General features: G+C 41.4%; 1 protein-coding gene across 1 annotated transcript; it reads left to right on the top strand.

The window, feature by feature from the left end:
* The first annotated feature begins 974 nt into the window (after nucleotides 1–974).
* Nucleotides 975–19317, top strand: LOC147606293 (succinate--CoA ligase [ADP-forming] subunit alpha, mitochondrial-like). Its single transcript, XM_086791685.1, has 7 exons — nucleotides 975–1278; nucleotides 2847–3056; nucleotides 3211–3381; nucleotides 3471–3594; nucleotides 5740–5801; nucleotides 18613–18694; nucleotides 18947–19317. Exons 1-7 carry the CDS (start codon nucleotides 1069–1071, stop codon nucleotides 19081–19083), a joined length of 996 nt encoding a protein of 331 aa, XP_086647811.1. The 5' UTR covers nucleotides 975–1068; the 3' UTR covers nucleotides 19084–19317.
* Nucleotides 19318–20914: the final 1597 nt, after the last annotated feature.

The raw sequence follows: 20914 nt of genomic DNA, 5'->3' as shown, positions 1-20914 counted from the left end.
TGACATTCTATACTGATGTCTATCTGTACAGAGCCACCGCTATGGTCAGCTCCTATTACTGTAGGTCACGTAGTAGGGATTATGACTGATGCTTATAGGGATGGGTAAGTATAAGTGTAATTGTTAGGCATTGTATAAATATTTTTTGAACCTATATATAAATAATTGTATAACCTATTTGTTATGCTTTGATTTTAGGATATTGCATGACATTGATACGTTTATGGTAAGAGTTGTCGACAAAGGCATCGAGATGTACGGGATCGGTGTTCCTGATGAGGAGTGGGGTGTCTATTTGTTTTGGAGAGAGATGGACAGATGCTTTGCATCATTTGAGGGGTATTCAGTACCCGATGACTGGTTGTTTCTTACATCCATCATGACCATTGGTATTCGTTATGGGTTTTATACTAGAGCTCCTCATGTACCATCCACTCGATGTTCTATTGTACGAGGTAATTTTGATTATGTTTTTCTATTATAAGTTTTTTTGAGATTTTATGTGTCGTTATGTGTCGTTTATATGCAAGTCCTTTTGAGATTTGATTTATCGTTGTTTCGTTTGTGCAGGTCCTTTGCATTCATCGATAGTAGAGCATGTGCGGGATGGATCACCGCTTTACAATAGAGAGCGTATTGTGAGGAGACAAATGAATGATCCTTCTCATAAGAGAAGAATTCAATTTGTTGATTCTGACATTACTGACTGAGAATACGTATTTTGTGGTGCATTTTGAGAATATGTAATATTGGTCTTTTTTTGCATCTTCGTATGCTACATTACTCTATGATATTTTTGTTTTCGCTATAAATCTACGAGACATGGATGTTATTTTGAGATATGTATATATGAAGTCACTTGAAATAATGTATTGTGTTTACTTAAAACATGACCTAAATTGGAGAAACTGAGCCTATTTTTTCTAGAACTCTACCTACCCGCAGCAACGCGCGGGTTCCATACTAGTTAAATACATGTGTACACCCATTTACGTGTTTGAAGAAGCAGCAGCAGCAGCAGAAGCAGAAGCAAGCAGACTCGATCGTCGTCTGTAGTGGATCGCAAGGATGAGAAGGTTCTCGAGAGTGGTGAGCCGTGGAGTGGGCACTCTTCTGGATGCGGAGATCAAAAGCGGGAGCCAGAGAGGCCATTTCGGCACGTCCGCCGCCCCTCCAGCCGTGTTCGTGGACAAGAACACTCGCGTCATCTGTCAAGGCATCACCGGCAAGAACGGCACCTTCCACACCGAACAGGCTATAGATTACGGCACAAAAATGGTCCGCCTCTTTCCCCCTCCTGCACGGGATCGTCAAGATTATTTCATATTCTAATGTTCATTTTAGGGTTTGTAAAACTCTACAGGATACCTCTAATTTAGGTTTTTTTGGAACCAGAAAATTGCACGATTGTGTGATCTCTATGTATCTAAGGTAGTGTTATGACAATGTCTAGGCATGTGAGCATTTTGTTGGGACTTTGTATTTGTATATCTGAATTTAGTGGGTTAGCTCAGAAAATAGCTTAACATTAGCAGATTATTGTTCTGGTAGAAAATGTTTGCGCTTGTGATCATAAGATCATTAAGTTGCGAATTTATAACAAACAAAGAAATTGATAGCAACAACTGCATTGAAATGCCAAATGGCCTATGAGGCCAACATAGGCAAACACTGAAAGTGTTCCTTACAAGACCACCAAATTGAAAATTTGTCCAAAATTGTATGAGCAGCTACTTGTGTACTGCTTACTTACTCGGGTAGTTCTGTGATTCAACAATGTTGCCTTGTGTACATGGATACGAGGATAATGTTAGAATCAATAAAGCCCTACAACATCCTGATAAAAGGAGGTGCTTGAGCCAGATTTGTTATACATGTGAAGTTTGTATCGTGTCATTTGGCCTTTTAAGTGGCTTTCTCTTAATAGCACCTGGCACTGTTAGGTTGTACCGTGCACTGCAGGTTGCCAGGTATCGAATAGGGGTTCTATGTGGTTAAGTCCCTTTCATCTTTGTCCAAATCTCTTGAACTGGTTTTCTTTTCCCGCATCTCATGGCATGCACTGACCAGTTTATTCCAAAGAATAGAGCTAGGTGTGCCTCATGATCCTTTCTTCTCCTAGTCCTCTCTCTCTCTCTCTCTGCCCAAATGGTGCATGATGTATTAATAGACAGCGTAGAAAAGGAGTGATTGTTTAAAGCTGATCTTATTGAATAAAGAAGAAATAGTGGGGCAAGAATGATATGGGGCCCTCACATGAATTGATACTGTATCCTGGTTTGGCTTTGGTTCTGGGAATTGCTTGTCCTGCCAGAATCTTGTTCTTTTCTTGATTATAAAACAAAAGTGGAAGTGAGTGGAACTTAGGCAAGAAAACTTGGTGAAGAACCATGTGACTTGGATTGAGGAAGGTCTGGAAATTTTGATACTTTTAAAACTTTTAGTTTGATAGCCAACTGAGCCACACTATGGTACTGGATGTTTGTTGGTCTTGCCACCAACTCCAGACTCTGATTGTACGCTGATAAAAAAAAAATGAAAAGCAGCACCTTCTTGTGCTTCGTCACTGGTCCAACTCCCAAACAAGTGAAATCCTCCCACCTGCTGAGTCTTGCATCTGATGAATAAAAACCAACTTTAGTGTTCTCTTGAGTACAAATTGTATGATGGGTCTGAATCTGAGCTGTGGAAGTTGAATGTGTCTCTCCAATGCTGCAGGTGGTTCCCCTCTATACCTGCCCAATCCTTCTGAATATGGGAGCTTTCCCTTTCGTCTTGGTTGGTCTGCTACTTGCTTCTGGAGCTGTCTTTATTTCTCGAGAGTAAACTTGCGATCTCTGTGACAGGTTGGAGGAGTGACCCCTAAAAAAGGGGGTACAGAGCATTTGGGTCTACCTGTGTTTGACACGGTTGCAGAAGCGAAGGCGGAGACCAAGGCTAATGCATCAGTCATTTATGTTCCCCCAAAATTTGCAGCTGCTGCAATATTGGAAGCCGTTGAAGCTGAGTTGGATCTGGTTGTCTGCATTACGGAAGGAATCCCTCAACATGATATGGTGCATTCTTAATACATTGTCAAATAGAGAGTAGGTTGTGCATGCACAAAAGGCAGCATCTCCTCACGTAAATATTACTTTTCAAAAAACAGGCCTCAGCAGTAGAATGTCTTTTTAAAGTAATTTGTAAATTAATCCTTGACATACATTGCAGGTTCGTGTTAAAGCTGCTTTGAACAAACAGTCAAAGACACGATTAATAGGTCCAAATTGCCCTGGGATCATCAAACCTGGAGAATGCAAAATTGGGATTATGCCAGGTTACATTCACAAACCCGGAAGGGTTGGAATTGTATCTCGGTCAGGAACCCTTACCTATGAAGCTGTATGTATCATGTTACACTCATGCATAAATGTATTGGTAATCCCCTGTCCTATCTGTGGGATAATTGCTCTCCGGGCTTGATACTGCAGGTTTTCCAAACAACAGCAGTGGGATTGGGTCAATCGACTTGTGTAGGCATAGGGGGTGACCCCTTCAATGGTACCAATTTTGTGAATTGCCTCGAGCAATTTGTGAACGACCCACAGACTGAAGGTGTGCTTGAACCTTGACCTACCTAATGCTGATGGCTGCATCATCCTTGTGGCTTGCTGCTCATTGATCTTTCGTTCTTAGCCATGGTTGTTGTTTTCTTCCATCTTTTGAATGCCTGTACAATGCAATGATCCGGCAGCCTGTTTTCCCTCGTATATGTTGTCCCCTTTTTCCCACCTTTCAGCCCCTTGATTGCATGTGTAGGTGTTGCCTTCTTTTCAGTATTTTCTTTCAAATAATAGAAGAGTTACTAAATTGATACAATGGAGTTTTCTCTGTATCTCTTACCAATATTTTCTTTCAACTATAATATATAGAAGAGTTACTAAATTGACAGAATGGAGTTTTCTCTGTATTTCTTACCAGACACTTTAAGTCCCAAAATTTATGCTGTCAGTGTCTTCTTCTCCTAGTCACGGTCTATTTACTCAAAAGTCCTCTACTCCATAGTGGTCCGGTCTCTCCTGCACATTCACAGGTCATTTGGCACCATATTGTTTTATCTGAAACCAGGAAATGGGATAGGTTTGGTAAAAGCATATATATATGTGTGTGTGTGTGTGTGTGGTGAAGTCGTAACATGGTAGTCGTAGGGGAACCTGTGGCGGTGCGCCGGAAAAGTCACTGGAGGAGTAGCGGAGTGTGTGTATGTATGTATGTATGTGTACATACATACATACATACATATCTACACACACATGTATACATATACATAAATATATGTGTATATATATACATATACATGTGTGTATACACACACACACACACACACACACACACACACATGTATACATATACATAAATGTGTATATATATACATATACGTGTGTGTGTGTGTGTGTATGTATTGTATGTGTATACATACATACATACATACATACATACATACACACACACACACACACACATATATATATATATATATATATATATATATATATATATATATATATATATATATATATATATATACATACATATATTTCTCATAGTTGCATGCAACGGAAATGGACGGTGTCTCCGCAATGAAAATGGTTTGAAACTAGGAATCAGAAACGGCTAGGAAATGGCATGTCTTTAACAGGTGTAGATAAAAATGATGAAAAAAGTTGAGAGAAATAGAGAAGAAACTCGGGATCGATTATAATCTAATAGAGATAACAAGGAAAATTGGAGAAAATCAAAGCTCACCCGGGAAAATTTTCTAAGAAAGGTTACGAAACGAGGAGAGAATGGCTCCTCCTGAGAATTAGAGTTTCCACAACTTTTGGCTCAAAAGGGGCCATTTCTTGCTACTATGATACACACACACACACACACACACACACACGTATACATATGTATTTTTTATAAATGTATATATCTATATATATCTGTATCTATATACATATGTATATATTTATATATGTATGTGTGTGTGTGTGGCTATGTGATGGGTTTCTCCCTAAACCTGATGGGCTTTGTGTTGAGTTTTTCCCATGGCAACAAGTGGCTTCCAGGCATGGGAGCTTGATACTGTATAAACCCAGTTTAAATCAATAGAAGAAAGTTGTCTGTGTGCGTGGAGTCTAACATGGTGTTGCCTCTTCATTCATTGACTTTTATCCTCCCAAAGGTACAATTTTCTTCTACGTGTTCAGGCATACATGATGAGATTGTGCACTGCATGGCATGGTAGGTGGAGGTGCTTTGGTTGGCCTAGTTATCAAAGGGTTACAAGGACTCAATTAGATGGCTGGATTGTTGTTCCTTAGTGATTTAGATTGTTACCTATTGATATATTACTTCTAAAAGCTCGTGAAATGATACATAATAAATTATCTTGCTTTTGTCATATTTTAGTTAATATAAGATAGCATCCTTTCAAAGTACATAGCTTGTTTTTTTTTTTTTGGTTGTGGTGTCATGAGTGTGTTACACATTGTGTTGGCTATCATGCTGATGTGTAGGTTGAAAAGATTCTTACGGATGACATATCTACAATTATGTGTGTTGTTAGTTCAAGACCTACTAGAAACTGACGCATTTTCTGTTTTTTTACATTGCTTGTTTGTAGATTGGTTGTTCTTAAACCTTTTTGATATGTACTTTGCTGTGCATATTTGACAAAACTGAATTGAAGTGCTTTATGGCGTGCTTTTTCAGGAATAGTTTTGATAGGTGAGATCGGCGGCTCTGCAGAAGAAGATGCGGCTGCTTTTATTATAGTGAGTGAATATCTAGACCACTGTATATTATCATAATGAACAAAGATGAATTTTTACAATGAATCTGCTGAAAACCGAACTCTCTCTCCAATCCTAAGACTGGTTTGTGTTAATTGCTGTGTTTGGGCTGAACATGCTACTTTCCTTTATGACCCTAGGTCATAATAGGCGCTGAAAATATGATGGGGCTAGGTCTAATCAAGGGACTTATTATCATAAGTGGTCTAAAGTGACTTTATAGTTATAACTAATGTGAAGTGCCCATAAGTTAGGGACACCACTAGTGGGTCTATAAATATAAGGGAATAGCTCATTTGTGGGTTTCCAAGGGAGTTGTCCCAAGGATTGCCTAGTCTAGCGGAAGACTTGGATTATTGGACCCCTGTGATAGTAACATGGAATAGCCTTGGGAACGAGGGAACGCATTCCATAACTTGTGTCGTTCCTGTTCCGCAAATATGCATCCTTGGCTAAAGGCATTCTGGGTCTAATTTTTGAGTAAATGAGAATTTTTGTATTTTTCTATGATCATATCATATCGTATGAGAGTGGTGTATGACCTTGCATCTAAAATTCTTGGCAATGCCCTTGCATCTCCTTAGCTTGCAAATGGTAGCCATATGGTGATGAAGTGTTGTTCCCATTTTCTTTCTGGGTTCCGTTCCCGTTCTACCTTGTGGTATGGGATGCAGAGGTTGTGGCTTGGGACAGGTTGCGGGCTTGGGCCTTGGCTAGCCTCAGGTTCAGAGGGAGATCCATGGACTTGGATATGCCTGGGTGGTGAAGCTGGCAGCTCTGATCCTTGCTGATATTTGGTGGGTTTTTTTTTCATTTTTTTCATGCTAAGAAGCGTTAAAAACGCCTTATCCATTTGCCTTCTCTCTTGTGCGCTGGTCGTACGGCAGGGCAGCAGCCTTCTATTCCCTCCGAGTGCTGGCCGTACAACAGCGGCAGCCTGTTTCCCCTCTTCTGTGCACTGGCTGTACACAACAGCAGTAGTTGTCTGGTTCTCTCACTCTTGAGCCCTGGCCGTACAGCAGGGCGGCAGCGTGCACTTTCTCCTCTCTGAGCGCTGGCCGTACAACAGTTTTCCCTCTCCTGAGTGCTGGTCGTACAGCAAGACATCAATTTTCTCTCTCTTCTCTGATGCGCTGGCCATACAGCAGGACAGCACCTTCTCTCTCCTGAGCGCTGGTTGTACAGCTGGACAGGACTTCCTCTCTTTTCTTTCAGAGTTGGCCACTGATTTTGGGGGCTATTCCAAGGCTAATTTGTACTGGTTCTTGGTGCTGCTTGTACCTAGGTCCTAGATCTTTGAGAAGTGTTTGCTGAAGCTTTGTGGAGAATTCGGTGCAAGTTTGCACCCGCGCCTTGGTCTGTTGTAACAGTTTTTCCCTTGAATAAAGAAGTTCTTATGGGGGGCCAGCCGTTCCAGCTCTGTGCTGTGTTTTTGGTGTTGTTTATGGTTCTTGTGCCGCGTCTCAAAGTTTGTTTCTGGTACTATGTTGTCTGTCTGTTGCCGGAGTGTTTTGGGATTTGGTTCCATTGGACGGGTTTGGTTTCATTGGTATCAAAACATAGCTTTTTGCCTATTCTATCTAGACAGACGGTCCTACAGTTATGGACAAGACCCAAAGTTGTGAGGAACTCAAGGAGAGGATTAAAACTCTCAAATACATGGTGGAGAAGTACATCAAGATTATTGATGGACAGTTTGAGAATCATAACTCTTTGACGATCTTGATGTGCAGTTTGAGCATCACAACTCTTTGACGAGGTAGCTTCATCAAGAACTTTAGGAAAAGGATACATATTTGAGGATGTACTGTGAAGACCCTCAAGTGAGGACAGTTATGGAAAGCAAAAGGATCATGTAGTCTAGTGCTACAAATGTTTTCCTAGACTTGGGATCAATGCTGGAAATGAATCTCAGGAAGTTAGCGTTTCACTATCTTCTATAGGAAGGGGATACTACCCTTGATGAACGGGGCAAATATCATGTAAAACCGGATCCGGGGTTTGCTAAACCTCATCAGTTGATGGTTGTTGAGGAGGCTTCCAAATATTCTTCCAAAAGGCTCCTTTTCTGAATCTGCCTATTGTTCATGGTGGTGACATGCATTTTGTTAGGGAAGCGATAGCTCAGAAGGAGCACAACAAACGGAAGATACAAGCTTCTCTAGTGGAAGATGGACCAACGGGGGGCTGTACCAAGCCCGATTGTTATGGGTACCAGTGTTCAGTAACATGGACTAGTCGATTCTAGACTATGAGTTGTTTTGAAGCCTAACATGGCAGGTATTCTGTGCTTGTATGGCTGGTCAAAGATATGCAGGGCTGTCTTGGACAACAGTGTGCCGGTTGAGCTTCCCTAGCTTGTGTGAACATGTGCTTGTTTTGGCGGCTTTATGGGGAAGGATTCTCATACCGATCATGGCATGGCACATGCCTTTTATAGGTATGTGGATGGATCCCTAGGAAGGACTTTGGTGTGAGCCCACTAACATGCCAACAAGATTTTATCCCTTTTACATGTATGTGGATGGATCCCCCAGGAAGGACTTTGATGTGAGCCCACTGACATGCCAAGGGGAGTTTATGCCTATATGTGGTGGATGGATCCCCGGGAAGGACTCTTGTGTGAGTCCACTGACATGGCAAGAATACATGTGTGGCTTGTGGAGCCTGACTTGACAATACATGTGTGGCTTATGGAGCCTGACATGACAATACATGTGTGGCTTATGGGCCTGACATAACAGTACATGTGTGGCATATAGAGCCTAACATGGTGTGTTATCTTATTGTGCATGTGTGGCATATGCAGCTTGACATGATAACACATGTATGGCAGATGCAGCCTGACATGGTGTGTTTTTTCTCAGGACTAGCAACCCGAGTACTTACTTCGTACTTATGTTTTGGGAAATTTCCGAAAGGATTTTGGATCCCTCAACATTTGGAAAGGTGGCAACTCTGCCAAGTATTCTATGGTTACAGTGGGTCTAGACTTATGGTTTTAATAATCAGAATATGTTCAATGACAGTCCATCTGCAATTCTTGAAGAGTATTTCCATTGGTATCATGCTTATACAGTTGCGGACAGCTGTCTTATAAGACGGAGGGGATGTCACCATTTGGTCCATTCACCAGTCTTGACTAGTGTCACACACCGAGCAGAGCCAAGGTGTGAACAAGGATTTTCCACAGAAGAAAAGCTGAAGCATTTACTGGCAAAGTTTGGCCTGAAAGATGGCTACAGAACATGAGCAGCATGGGATTTTAGTCATTAAGGTGGCTTATAAGGTTTATGAGTCAGCAGGTTCACACATCATTAAAGTGTGACCAGACGTATTATTATTTTGGGTCTGGATCCCGGGATAGAGAGAGGCGCCTAGCATAAACTTGGCCAACACGTTGGAAAAGCACCAAAGTTGATATTTTGAGCATATTCAACCACTTTTGGCAAAAAGGGAAAAGAAAGCATAGCTATTATTGGGCTGGTCGACTTTATAAAAGCATGGAGGATCTTTAGTCACCCTCATATCTCGTGACGGGTAGCAGTCCTCTCCTCTCCTGAGCGCCGGCTGTACAACAGGGTAGCAGCATGCACTTCTTCTCTTTTGAGCGCTGGTCATACGGCAGGGCAACAGCCTTCTATTCCCTCTGAGTGCTGGTCGTACAGCAACGGCAGCCTGTTTGCCCTCTTCTGTGTGCTGGCCATACACAACAGTAGCAGCTGTTAGCCTGTCTGGTGCTTCTCTCACTCCTGAACGCTGGTCGTACAGCAGGGCGGCAGCGTGCACTCTCTCTCCTCTGAGTGTTGGCCGTACAATAGTTTTCCCTCTCCTGAGTGGTGGTCGTACAACAAGACAATAGTTTTCTTTCTCTTTTGATGTGCTGGCCATACAGGAAGACAACACCTTCTCTGTCCTGAGCGCTGGTCGTACAACAGAGCAGCACTTTCTCTCTCTTCTTCCGGAGTTGGCCATTGATTTTGGGGGCTGTTCCAAGGTTGATTTGTGCTTGTTCTTGGTGCTTTTTGTACCCAGATCTCTGAGCAAGTGTTTGCTGAAGCTTTGTGGAGAATCTGGTGCAAGTTTGCACCCGCACCTTGGTTTGTTGTAACAGTTACACCCTTAAATAAAGAACTTCCTATGGGGGGCCGGCTGTTCCGGCTCAGTGTTGTGTTTTGGTGTTGTTTATGGTTCTTGTGCTGCGTCAAGTTTGTTTCTAGTACTGTGTTGTCTGTCTGTTGCCCAAGTGTTCCGGGATTTGGTTCCATTGGACGGGTTTGGTTTCATTGGTATCAAAGCACAGCTTTTTGCCTATTCTATCCAGGCAGAGGGTCTTATAGTTATGACAAGACCCAAAGTTGTGAGGAACACAAGGAGAGGATTAAAACCTCTACACCCACTTTGTGTCCATAATGATGCAGATGTTGATCCTCCATCATAAGGATAACGATGATGATCCATATATATCTACAGTTACCTAGGGATTAGTGTTAGTTCTTTTTTGTTATGTTGTCTTTTTTTCCATGATGAGATTCTGTGGACACATTGTACACCTTTTGTCTCGTAGACTTGTTGGGTCATTTGCAAGACGTTAATATATCTTCTTCTTCTTTTGCTTCTCATCACATTGGAAAGCGTGCATGACTCTCTTGGCTGTCAACTGCAAATCGACATCCTCACAGAAACTCTCCTTGCAGCCATATTGTTGCAAGTTGCCATACTACTCTGTACATGTTGACTGCCCTGTACTTGTATGTGTACCTGTTGACTGCACTTGTACTTGACTATGTACGTGGTGTCTGCACTTGCATTGACTATGTATCGGCTGGAAAACTCTATTGTACCTGCAAGTACTTGCTGAAACCCTATTGTACCTGCAAGTACACCCGCTGGAAACCTTACTGCACTTGCAATTGAATGCCAAATCTATGGATTTTGTGACAAATCTACCTCACAGTCCGGGTAAGTGCCACCATTTAGTCCCTTCACCAGTCTTGACGAGTGTTTCACATATTGAGCAGAGCCAAGGTGTGAACGGGGATTTTCCACAAAAGAAAAGCTAAAGTATTTACTGGCAAAGTTTGGCCTGAAAGATGGCTATAGAACATGAGCAACATGGGATTTTAGTCATTAAGGTGGCATATAAGGTTTATGAGTCAATAAGTTCACACATCATTACAGTGTGACCGGACTTATTATTATTTTGGGCCTAGATCTTGTCAGAATGCACAATGGAAATGAAGACAACTGTTGTAGAGAGCAAGACACAGATGAGAGAGAGAGAGAGAGAGAGAGAGAGAGAGAGAGAGAGAGAGAAGCTGTGTAACTCTACTATATACACCATGCATGTAGTCGCCAGGACTGCATAATAAGAGTCAGGCAGTAAAATCACAGTCGGCCAGCATCTGGGGGCAGCCGACAACCCAACCACTCCTCTGAAAAATAGGGAAAAATACATGGAGAGTGAGAAAAAATGGGAAAACACTAAAATGGGTGGGCACACCCACAACATAGACATAGTGTACAGACAGGAGATGACTGCGAATAGATCCTTGAGGCTTGGACAGAGGGAGGCGCCTAGCATAAACATGGCCAACAAGTTGGGAAAGCACAAAAGTTGATATTTTGAGCATATTTAGCCACTTTTGGCAAGAAGGGGGAAAAGAAGCACAGCTATTATTGGGCTGGTCGACTTTATAAAAGCATGGAGGATCTTCAGGTGCCCTCATATCTCCTGGCAGCAGGCAGCAGTCCTCTCCTCTGCTGAGCGCTGTACAACAGGGTAGCAGCGTGCTCTTCTCCTCTCTTGAGCGCTGGTCGTACGGCAGGGCAGCAGCCTTCTAGTCCAATTTCCCTCTCAATGCTGGCCGTACAGCAATGGCAGCTTGTTTCCCCTCTTTTGTGCGCTGGGCGTACACAACAGCAGCAGCTGTCTGGTGCTTTTCTCACTCCTGAGTGCTGGCTGTACAGCAAGGTGGCAGCATGCACTTTCTCTCTCCTGAGTGCTGGCCGTAGAGCAGTTTTCTTTCTCCCGAGTGCTGGTCGTATAGCAAGACAGCAGTTTTCTCTCTTCTGATGCACTGGCCGTACAGCAGGATATCTGTTGTACAGCAGGGCAGCACTTTCTCTCTCTTGTTCTAGAGTTGGCCACTGATTTTGGGGGCTATTCCAAGGCTGATTTGTTCTAGTTCTTGGTGCTGTTTGTACCTAGATTTCCGAGCAAGTGTTTGCTGAAGCTTTGTGGAAGTTTGCACCCGCACCTTGTTCTGTTATAACAGTTTCTCCCTTGAATAAAGAAGTTCCTACAGGGGCCGACTGTTCCGGCTCAGTGCTGTGTTTTTGGTGTTGTTTATGGTTCTTTCGCTGCGTCTCAAAGTTTGTTTCTGGTATTGTGCTGTCTGTTTGTTGCCCAAGTGTTCCGGGATTTGGTTCCATTGGATGGGTTTGGTTTTAGTAAGCGTAATATAGTGTTTAATGATTGTTGATCATTTTAGCAAGTTTTTTTTCTCTCTCTCTTACTAATAAAAGAGAGCATTCAAATGAGGTTTCTTCTTTTATGTGTGATGCTTTGCATGTGAAATTTGAATGCGTTACTTTGTGATATGAATTGTGTTCAATATTCTGTTTTTATTAATCTTCTTTTCTAGTTGTATCGTGTGAACATTATGCTCACTCGTAGATCAAAATCTTTGTTCCATGAATGCTTACATGAATAACGCGTGGAAATACAATCTGAAAGTTCCGGACAGCCAGCTAAACTTATGATTATACACTCTTAAGTCAGTTCTGGATAGGTCTGAACTTTCATGTATAAATATGGGTACATGCATGGGGCAATAGCCACATGAAAGAGTAAGTAATCCACAAGTAAAGCATACTTCATTTTTAGTAAATTCAGCCAATGCAAAAGCTAATTAACACACATTTGTTGCCAATGCATGAGAACAAACCTTGTGCTGTTGTCTATGAGTTAAAGAAGTGGAATGGCTAGCTTTATGGGATTGTTTTTGTGGTCTATGTAGATAACTCTTTTCTTGAGTATTTCTGTAACGCATCTGACCTTAGGGATCGAAAAGGCGCGTTCGTCAGAGTTTGTTAAAAGCTTAGATTTCGGAAATACACTATGAGCATGGTGGCAGTTGTCTTAAGCTGGATTGACTTTGTGAATATGCTGAGTTCCATGGAAATTTGATCTGGTTTCTACCATTCTTTTCATGGCCTTTTTAAAAATGAGCAAATCTTTTGGTGATATATGGCTTCAAATCCAAGGGGCACTACCAAATGGGTGAGATGACTCACTTTTGATGGGGAGGAAAAGGATGTGTATTCCATTTGGAATGGATTGCTATTGTGAATGAAAAAAGTACATTTTTGATGTTAAAGGTACGAGGAAAAAAGTGCTTTCGAATGTCATGACAGTCTTTGTGCTAGACCTTTGGAGTTCAATGGATGTTGGATTTGGCTAGGAAGAATTCGTGTTTGCCAAAGATGCAAATGGATGGAGAGAAAGTCAGTAAGGTGAAATGCTTGAGACTTGTTGCATTCATTAGAAATTCCCAGAAAGGTATAAGAAAGTATCTCCATGGATTTCTGTCATGTGTGGTAGAGGACACATTGGAGTAAGAGCCGGAGGAAGTGGCTGTATACCCAATGAAGCCCACAATCCCAATGGAGCCCATTCTAGAAGCAGAGATAGAGAGCTTGGAGCTGAGCCTATAGTTGGATTGGACCAAGGATGGAGCAAAGGTGCATGTGCCCCAATTCTTTAAGTTTGCTTCAAGTTTAACAGGAGGGAATGTAACAAATCTAAATCTGGATACAGACAAGGCACTTCAAAAATAACAGAGACACACAATGGAAGCAACAAAATTTCAAGAGTTTGACACCACACTGGACTGGAATGGCCGCGCCCGCATAGAAACTATTCGGATTCCTCAAGATTAAACTTTCACAACAAAGGATGCGGGTGCTTAGCACCGGGAATTTTCCGAGTTCATATGATTTCCTTGAGTATAAAGGATGCGGGTGCTTAGCACCGAGAATTTTCCACGTTCATATGATTTCCAATTAAAGAGAAATTTGAATTTGCGAGAACAGTGTCCCACAAACTCACAAAATTCTACACTTGTAACTTAGGGCCAAAGTCTTAGAGATTTCTTGAGAAGCAAGCAGCTTTTCACAATGAAACTCTCCAAAATCGCTCCCTGAGGCACTATCTATGCTCGGGTCACCATGAAAACACCTCTGGCACCCAAGAGCATGCAAAAAGAATCACTTCTGTCACGATAAAGCATGCTGTCTGGCTCTGAATTTTCTGTTTTCAGCCTGAAAACACCTAAAAGAAGAGCTTGTGTTTGTATAGGATGCATCAAGGAAGCTCTGCTGATGCATATGAAGGAGAGAGGGCACTGTAGAGCCTTCTCGGGGGCTATCGATCAGAGAAAAAACAGCAAATCCACCACCTGTAAGTCTGCGCAAGAGAGAAAGAGAGCAGGAAAAGCACATGTTTATGCCAGCCTCATGCACATATGCAGCCGACCAGCTGAAATAGCCCCCTTCATGGAGTCAACCAGTTGACAATGACTCCCCTGCCCCTCTTTAGCAACTCATGCAACTCAAAATACCTAGCGGGCCCTTTTTTAGTAACTCGTGGAGCTAATTTTGGCTCCCAGGTGCCCAAACTTGTGTTTTAGTCCTCCTTTGGTGTGTATTCACTTATAAATTATTAGTTGTTGGCTGCCCAACTTTAGTGAGTGTGTACATGCGAGGCTTAGTTCCGTACGTCGTACGGATGAGATCGTACGCACGATTCGTACCGTACGGTACCGTACCTATCCGTACGATTAGGTACGATTTTTCCTAGTTTCTGCCCGTTGGAAGTAGCCGTTTTTTTTGCCCGTTTTCTACCCGTTTTTTTTGGCCGTTTTTTGCCCCTTTTTTGTACTCTAATGGCATGATGACATTATGTTCATGGTTCTACTATTTTGTAACTTCTTGTCTACAATTTTGAAGTTTAGGAAGTATATATATAAAAAAACGTACTAATATCGTACCGTACCTCAAAAAATTTTAAGGTACCAATTAGTATCGTATTTTATCGTACCGTACCGTATTGTACCTTTCGTACTAACTAAGCCTGGTACATGCACACACTTATAAACCTTATAAACTACATAACTGAAAAAAATCTCATAAAACTTATGTTTTGTGGCCATCTTTCAGGCATATCCATGCTAGTTAAATTTTTGTAAAGGTTCCATATCAAATTTTGACCTCCACAGGTGTCTACTACCATGTGAAATGTCCATATCTCATAAATATGAGCTTGTACTTGTGCACACCATACCATGTATGTGTGAAATCATAATTCATGGAGTTCTAGATTGCATGGCAATCCATCATTCCCTTGTTCACATCCTTTGTAAAATAAGTCCAGATCAAATTTTTGACCTCCACAGGTGTCTACTACCATGTGAAATGTCCATATCTCATAAATATGAGCTTGTACTTGTGCACACCATACCATGTATGTGTGAAATCATAATTCATGGAGTTCCAGATTGCATGGCAATCCATCATTCCCTTGTTCACATCCTTTGTAAAATAAGTCCAGACTAACTGAACACTACCCAAATCATAAGGGTGGACCAAATGGTGATAGGGAATGTCATGTGCACACCCCAAAAGGGATGTAAATGGACATGACCTATAGTTGTAGCTGCCTAATGAGCAGATCTAGGGGTAGAATTGGAACAAATTTGACAACCAGGTGCCCATAAGTGCCCAGGTTGCAAGTGGGACACATATTGGGCACAATATGAACATGGTTTATGACATATGATAATGTTTTTGGGTTTGAAAAGTGCTGGCCAACCAGCATATTTATAGGCAAATTTTGGGTCATTCATGGATTATCTTGGATACTTAGTGAACCACACACACAACATTTGGAGCAGCAGGCATCATGGGAGACAATGCTTGCAAGATAGCACGGCATCTACGTTAGTGTTTACAACCATGCATCATTAATTTATGCACACCATTCTGGGCTCAATCTGAGTTATGATCTATGTTAGTCATTGCAAATAATCATGTTTGGGCAATATATAGTAGTTTAGGTGTGTTTGGTCTTCTCTTTTGTGTGCTATCAAAAGTTCATTAGCGTCAATGGCTTTTCCTTAGCATTAATCCAATTCAACTAACACACCAATGCGGAAACTAAACTGGATTCACATAGAGTTCAGAGGTTATGTTTGGAAATGGTCTTGCTTCAGATGATGAATTCATTTGGTTGGAGGATCTAACCTGGTATGTTTAACTCGAGTTAAAATTGATTTAGCACTATTGTGAAAAGTACTTGGAAATAGGAGTGCTGCAGAGATGCTAATCAAGTAAAAAAATTGTATTGGAGATGGTGGTTCTTGGGGGTGATTGTGGAGTCTCTTAGGAGGCACTTTCTCGACTTTCTTTCTATTAAGTTCTCCAGTAGATGAAGGAGGTGCAGAGTTAAAAGAAGCGAGTATGTTATAGCTCCAATGGTCATAACGTGGCTGGCATATTATTTGAGGCTTTATATAAAGGGGCGGCACTTGATAAGGACGCTAAGGGTACCAAGGAAAAAGGCATAGGTTAGTTGAAAGGGCTTATATATTTATAAGTGTGCTTTCTCACTTTATTTATAGCCTAAGTTGCTAACCCTATACAAGTGAGTTATTGGCTAACAAGTGGACATCTTTCTTAAGGAGGATTCCCCAGGGATCAAGACCCAAGCAAAGCCTTGGCCATAGGTCTAGCCATGTACTTGGCTAGTGGGATCTGGTGGTATGGGATACTGGGGTTTGGACAACATGCATGGTCATGACGTTGGTCTGGCCTTTGATAAGAAGAGAGCAAAAATCAAATAGCTTTTTGCTAAGTAAAAATTGATGATGTTGTATGCTCTTTCCACAAAAATACACGTTATTTTACTATCGTGTATAGTTTGCTTTTTTAAATCGTGCGCTGTTTTTTGTGATTCAATGCTTAAGTTTTGCTTTTACAGGTTCAATTTGGACAAAGCTTTAATGTGGACCTCCCATTTAACCAACGCCATACGGCCTGCCCATATGCCACCTAGTAAGAGTAGGAAAATGATGCAAGGGAAGGAAGGGTAATGAACCAACAAATAAGAGACCAAGCCCGTGAAAGGTTGCAAAGGTTCATGAGGAGAGAAAGGCAGAGGTTAGCCCAAGAAGGAGGAGGAGGTGTAGAGAGAGCCCTAGAAGCTCCACCCTTACTATTCCCTGACATGGCATATCAAGGAGCACCCATAGGTGCTATCCCAATCCAGATAGCTTTTGGAAATGTGAACGAGCACCTGTCAATGCTGTCCCATTACCAGTTTTCAAAGGAGAGTATAATGAAGACCCCGATCTTCATGTAGCAGAGTTCCTACGGGACAGGCAGCCACAGGGTATCCAGTCCTCAAATAAGGAGCCACCCATGTCTGGTACAAAGGATGCCAACCCACGCGTGTTTGCTTAAAGCTCCAGCGCTCATTACCAAGTATGTAAGGTTGCATCAAATCCTTGTTAAGCCCTGCTAAGCCTGTAAAAATCAGCATATAGTTGGCATACATGCCCATGCTTGTGATATCCATCATGAAAAGGCATCGTCAAGGTAGCACATAGCAAAACATAAAACCATAGGCATGGTCTTCCCCACAACAAAAATCACTTACACAACAAAAAGTTCCATGTAGGAAAAACACGAGTCAAATGATTACGTCCTGCCGGTTAGCAACAGCAATGAGGTCGAGCGGCTCTTATTCCAAATGGAACATCTGACTGGAACATCCCCTTACTCCTGAGCAACTAACTCCTGCAAGACAAACTCAAACACACTAACCAACAAGTATGGTGACTGGCGGCTCACTCCCAACCATAGCTCCATTTGGAGCACCTCCAAGCTAGGGCTAGACCAGCACCACGACCATGCTTGTCACCCAAACCCCGGCATTGCCTCGCTTGGGTCTTGATCCCTAGAGAATCCTCCCTAAGAGGGATATCCTCTTAAGAGCTAATAACTCACATATATAGGGTTGGGCTGTAAATAAAGCAGGAAAGTAGAAAGCACACTCATCAATAAATAAGCATTTCACACTAACCTATGCCGTAAGTGCCATAAGTCACTTTATACACGCAGGGTCCCTATTTAGGGCTACCCCTTGGTATAAGCCTGGCCTCAAATAATATGCCGGCCATGTTATGACCTTTGGGGCCATAACAAAGAATCCATGTCTTCAATAGTTGCGTTTGAGGAGGATTGGATATCTGAAATTTCCAATCAAAATTGTCGCCTTTGCTAGTTAGGAGAGAAACCATGTTGTAATACCGATGTCAGAGGAAATAGAAATGGATAGCAGTAGATATGATTATCTCAACCTAGACTAATGTATATTTACTAGAATGAACAAAGGTGAATGTTTAGAATGAATGCTGAAAATTGAACTCTCTTTCGAATAGAGCAAGAAACCAGTCGTCAGACTGATTTGCGACCATTGATATCTGACTTTGATCTTCTCTCGCTCTTGGCTGCTAAGAAAGACTCGTGTAAGGATCCTATTTATAAACAAAGGCCTTTTCAACTAACGCAACTAGGGCAGTCTTTTGTGAGTGTCATAAAAGTCACTTAACGTGTGGAAACTGAGAGAGAGAGAGAGAGAGAGAGAGAGAGAGAGAGAGATGTCACCTACTACAGTCAGACTGGAAGAAGGTTGTTTTTGTTGGTTTAGTGATAATCTCTTCTTGTTTAGGAATCTGGTACAAAGAAGCCCGTAGTTTCTTTCATTGCGGGGCTTACTGCACCACCAGGACGGCGAATGGGTCACGCTGGAGGTTTGTCTCTCCTAGCTTTGTGCTACATGAAGGAACTCTGGGAACCACAATCTAATTAACCTTGATTTTTTCTATTTGTTTATTGTATGACTAGTTCAAGCACTGGCCCGCTTTAGTCTAGAGATGCTTGCTTGGGAATTAAAGAGAGCTAGTTCAAATCATGCTTGGACAAGAAGCGTCCAAACAAAAAGAGTTTTTTTTATTTAATCAAATTGAGGGTTTTGTTTTCTGTTTTTTGTGTTATGATTGCAGCTATTATTTCAGGAGGAAAGGGAACCGCCCAAGATAAAATACGTTCTCTGAAAGAGGCGGGAGTCACTGTAGTGGAGTCACCTGCAAAGATCGGAACAGCAATGTACAATGTCTTTAAACAGCAAGGACTGGTGTAACATCAATAAGGACGGGGCATTGTGTGATTAGCACCCTCTTCTGAGATCCTGCCATTGACAATTCTGCATTGAGAAGACTTCCAAGCTATATATGGATGTCTCCTGAAAGCTTTGCTTTGGACTTTAGAATAAGTTGTCTACTACAATTTTAGCCTTCACAAGGATCCATTTTTGACTGTAAACTGACTGCTGGGTTTCTTCATAAAAAGACTCTTGCTACTGGCAAATGTTCACACATGGAATCCTGCCCTTTTAACTTGTGTTTGGTAAATAACAGTTGCATGGTTTATTTTCCCCAGGCTGTAACGTAAGATTGTTTTTTAAAGAGGGAGGAGGATAGCCGAAAGTGAGATCAAACCTTTAGAGTTCTGTGATCTTTACAAACCTTTAGAGATCTGTGATGTTTACAAACAAATGAAGGCATTACTCTTGTCCTGAATACTAGTCAAATTCAGCTCTTCAATTATATGAGATCTCGCTTCCAGAAAACCGATTTCGCTAAAGAGTGACATACTAGAGACAAGTTAACGTCTTAAGGATTGTAATGAAACAAAAACCCTGCCCACTCTATCAGTCTGTTTGCATCATCATAGCATGCTTAGAGTAACATGATATTAATCATTTTACCTTGAAGCGGATGCAAACTCGTGAAAATACGAATCATAAGAGAATAAGGGGTTGTTATAGGGGACTTACCACATAGTGGAAAAAGAGTCATTAATTGCACTCCTTGGCATTGTTACTCCACGAAGACCCCCCTCTCCCCACTTCTCCTTCACAAGAACCCACCCCTCATCCACAAAGTGCCTAAACATGGAGGTTAAGACCCTCATTGATGTCACAGTAGAGCACATTGGGATTAGAGCAATAATGGCATATAAACAGATGATGAGGGTGATGGTCAACTTGAAGAATCTGATGGTGTGTCCATGGCTGCTAGATTTGGAACTGTTGAATATTGGTCAATAAATTCTCGCAGCACATGTAACTCCTTTGCATGAGCTTCTTGAGGAGCTATTCCTCATTGTGTTCTTTGGTCTTGGCTTTGAGGAGTCACAGTAATCCTTGTTCTCGGCTTTAAAGAATGTTAAAAATTAAAAAGTAAAACCTTTGGCTTTTATTTTCCCCTTTGGTATGATTAAGGAAACTTTGCTGAGGAGTTGCCTTGTGCTTGAAGCTTGCTTCGCACTTGTCAATCTCTTTAGTTTTATGATTGAGGAGTTGTCTTGTGCTTGAAGCTTACTTCACACTTGTCAATTTCTTTTGTGTTGTTTTCTAAGTTTAATTTACATTTGCTAATGTTAATATAATTTAAAAAATTAAGAATACATGGATGTCTGTTTTAAGACGTCAATCGTTTCTCCTTTTAAAATTAAATATCTTAGTTAATTTAGGCATTAAGTATGCCATTTAAAATTAAATATCATTGTTCGAAAAATATGTCACTTTAAATTTATTTAGTGAATTGAACATAAAACTTTGAGCATAGAATGACGATGTAGTGCTTTAGATATTGTTAATTAAACTTCTCTCATATTTTTTTTATATAATTTTTTTTGACATTTTTCTTTCGTATGAAATGTAACAACAAAAACGAATACTGGATGGGATGTACAAATGTTAGTTGGTTTTCATGGTTACTGAGTTTTTCTCACACAGTGACATATTTTGGGTTTTCTATGGTTTGAGGAAGGTTGGGCTACTACACATGTGGTGTGTCTTCCAATTCATAACCTTTGACTATGATAAGGATGGTATGTTGCACACCACTTCTAGGAATTCCCTTCATATCCATGTATTTTGAAGAAAAGCAACAGTCCTTGCATTTTAG

Source organism: Cibotium barometz, chromosome 57, assembly GCF_041138505.1.
Source record: "Cibotium barometz isolate CiBa-2024 chromosome 57, ASM4113850v1, whole genome shotgun sequence".
NCBI classification, from domain to species: Eukaryota; Viridiplantae; Streptophyta; class Polypodiopsida; order Cyatheales; family Cibotiaceae; genus Cibotium; species Cibotium barometz.
This window is presented reverse-complemented; position numbering and strand designations above follow the sequence as displayed.

Excerpts from the sequence above, each read along its gene's own strand:
- LOC147606293 (XM_086791685.1), top strand. The coding sequence starts at position 1,069 with ATGAGAAGGTTCTCGAGAGTGGTGAGCCGTGGAGTGGGCACTCTTCTG. Across the intron at positions 1,279-2,846 it reads TAGATTACGGCACAAAAATG|GTTGGAGGAGTGACCCCTAA; the intron begins GTCCGCCTCTTT and ends TCTCTGTGACAG. Across the intron at positions 3,382-3,470 it reads GAACCCTTACCTATGAAGCT|GTTTTCCAAACAACAGCAGT; the intron begins GTATGTATCATG and ends TTGATACTGCAG.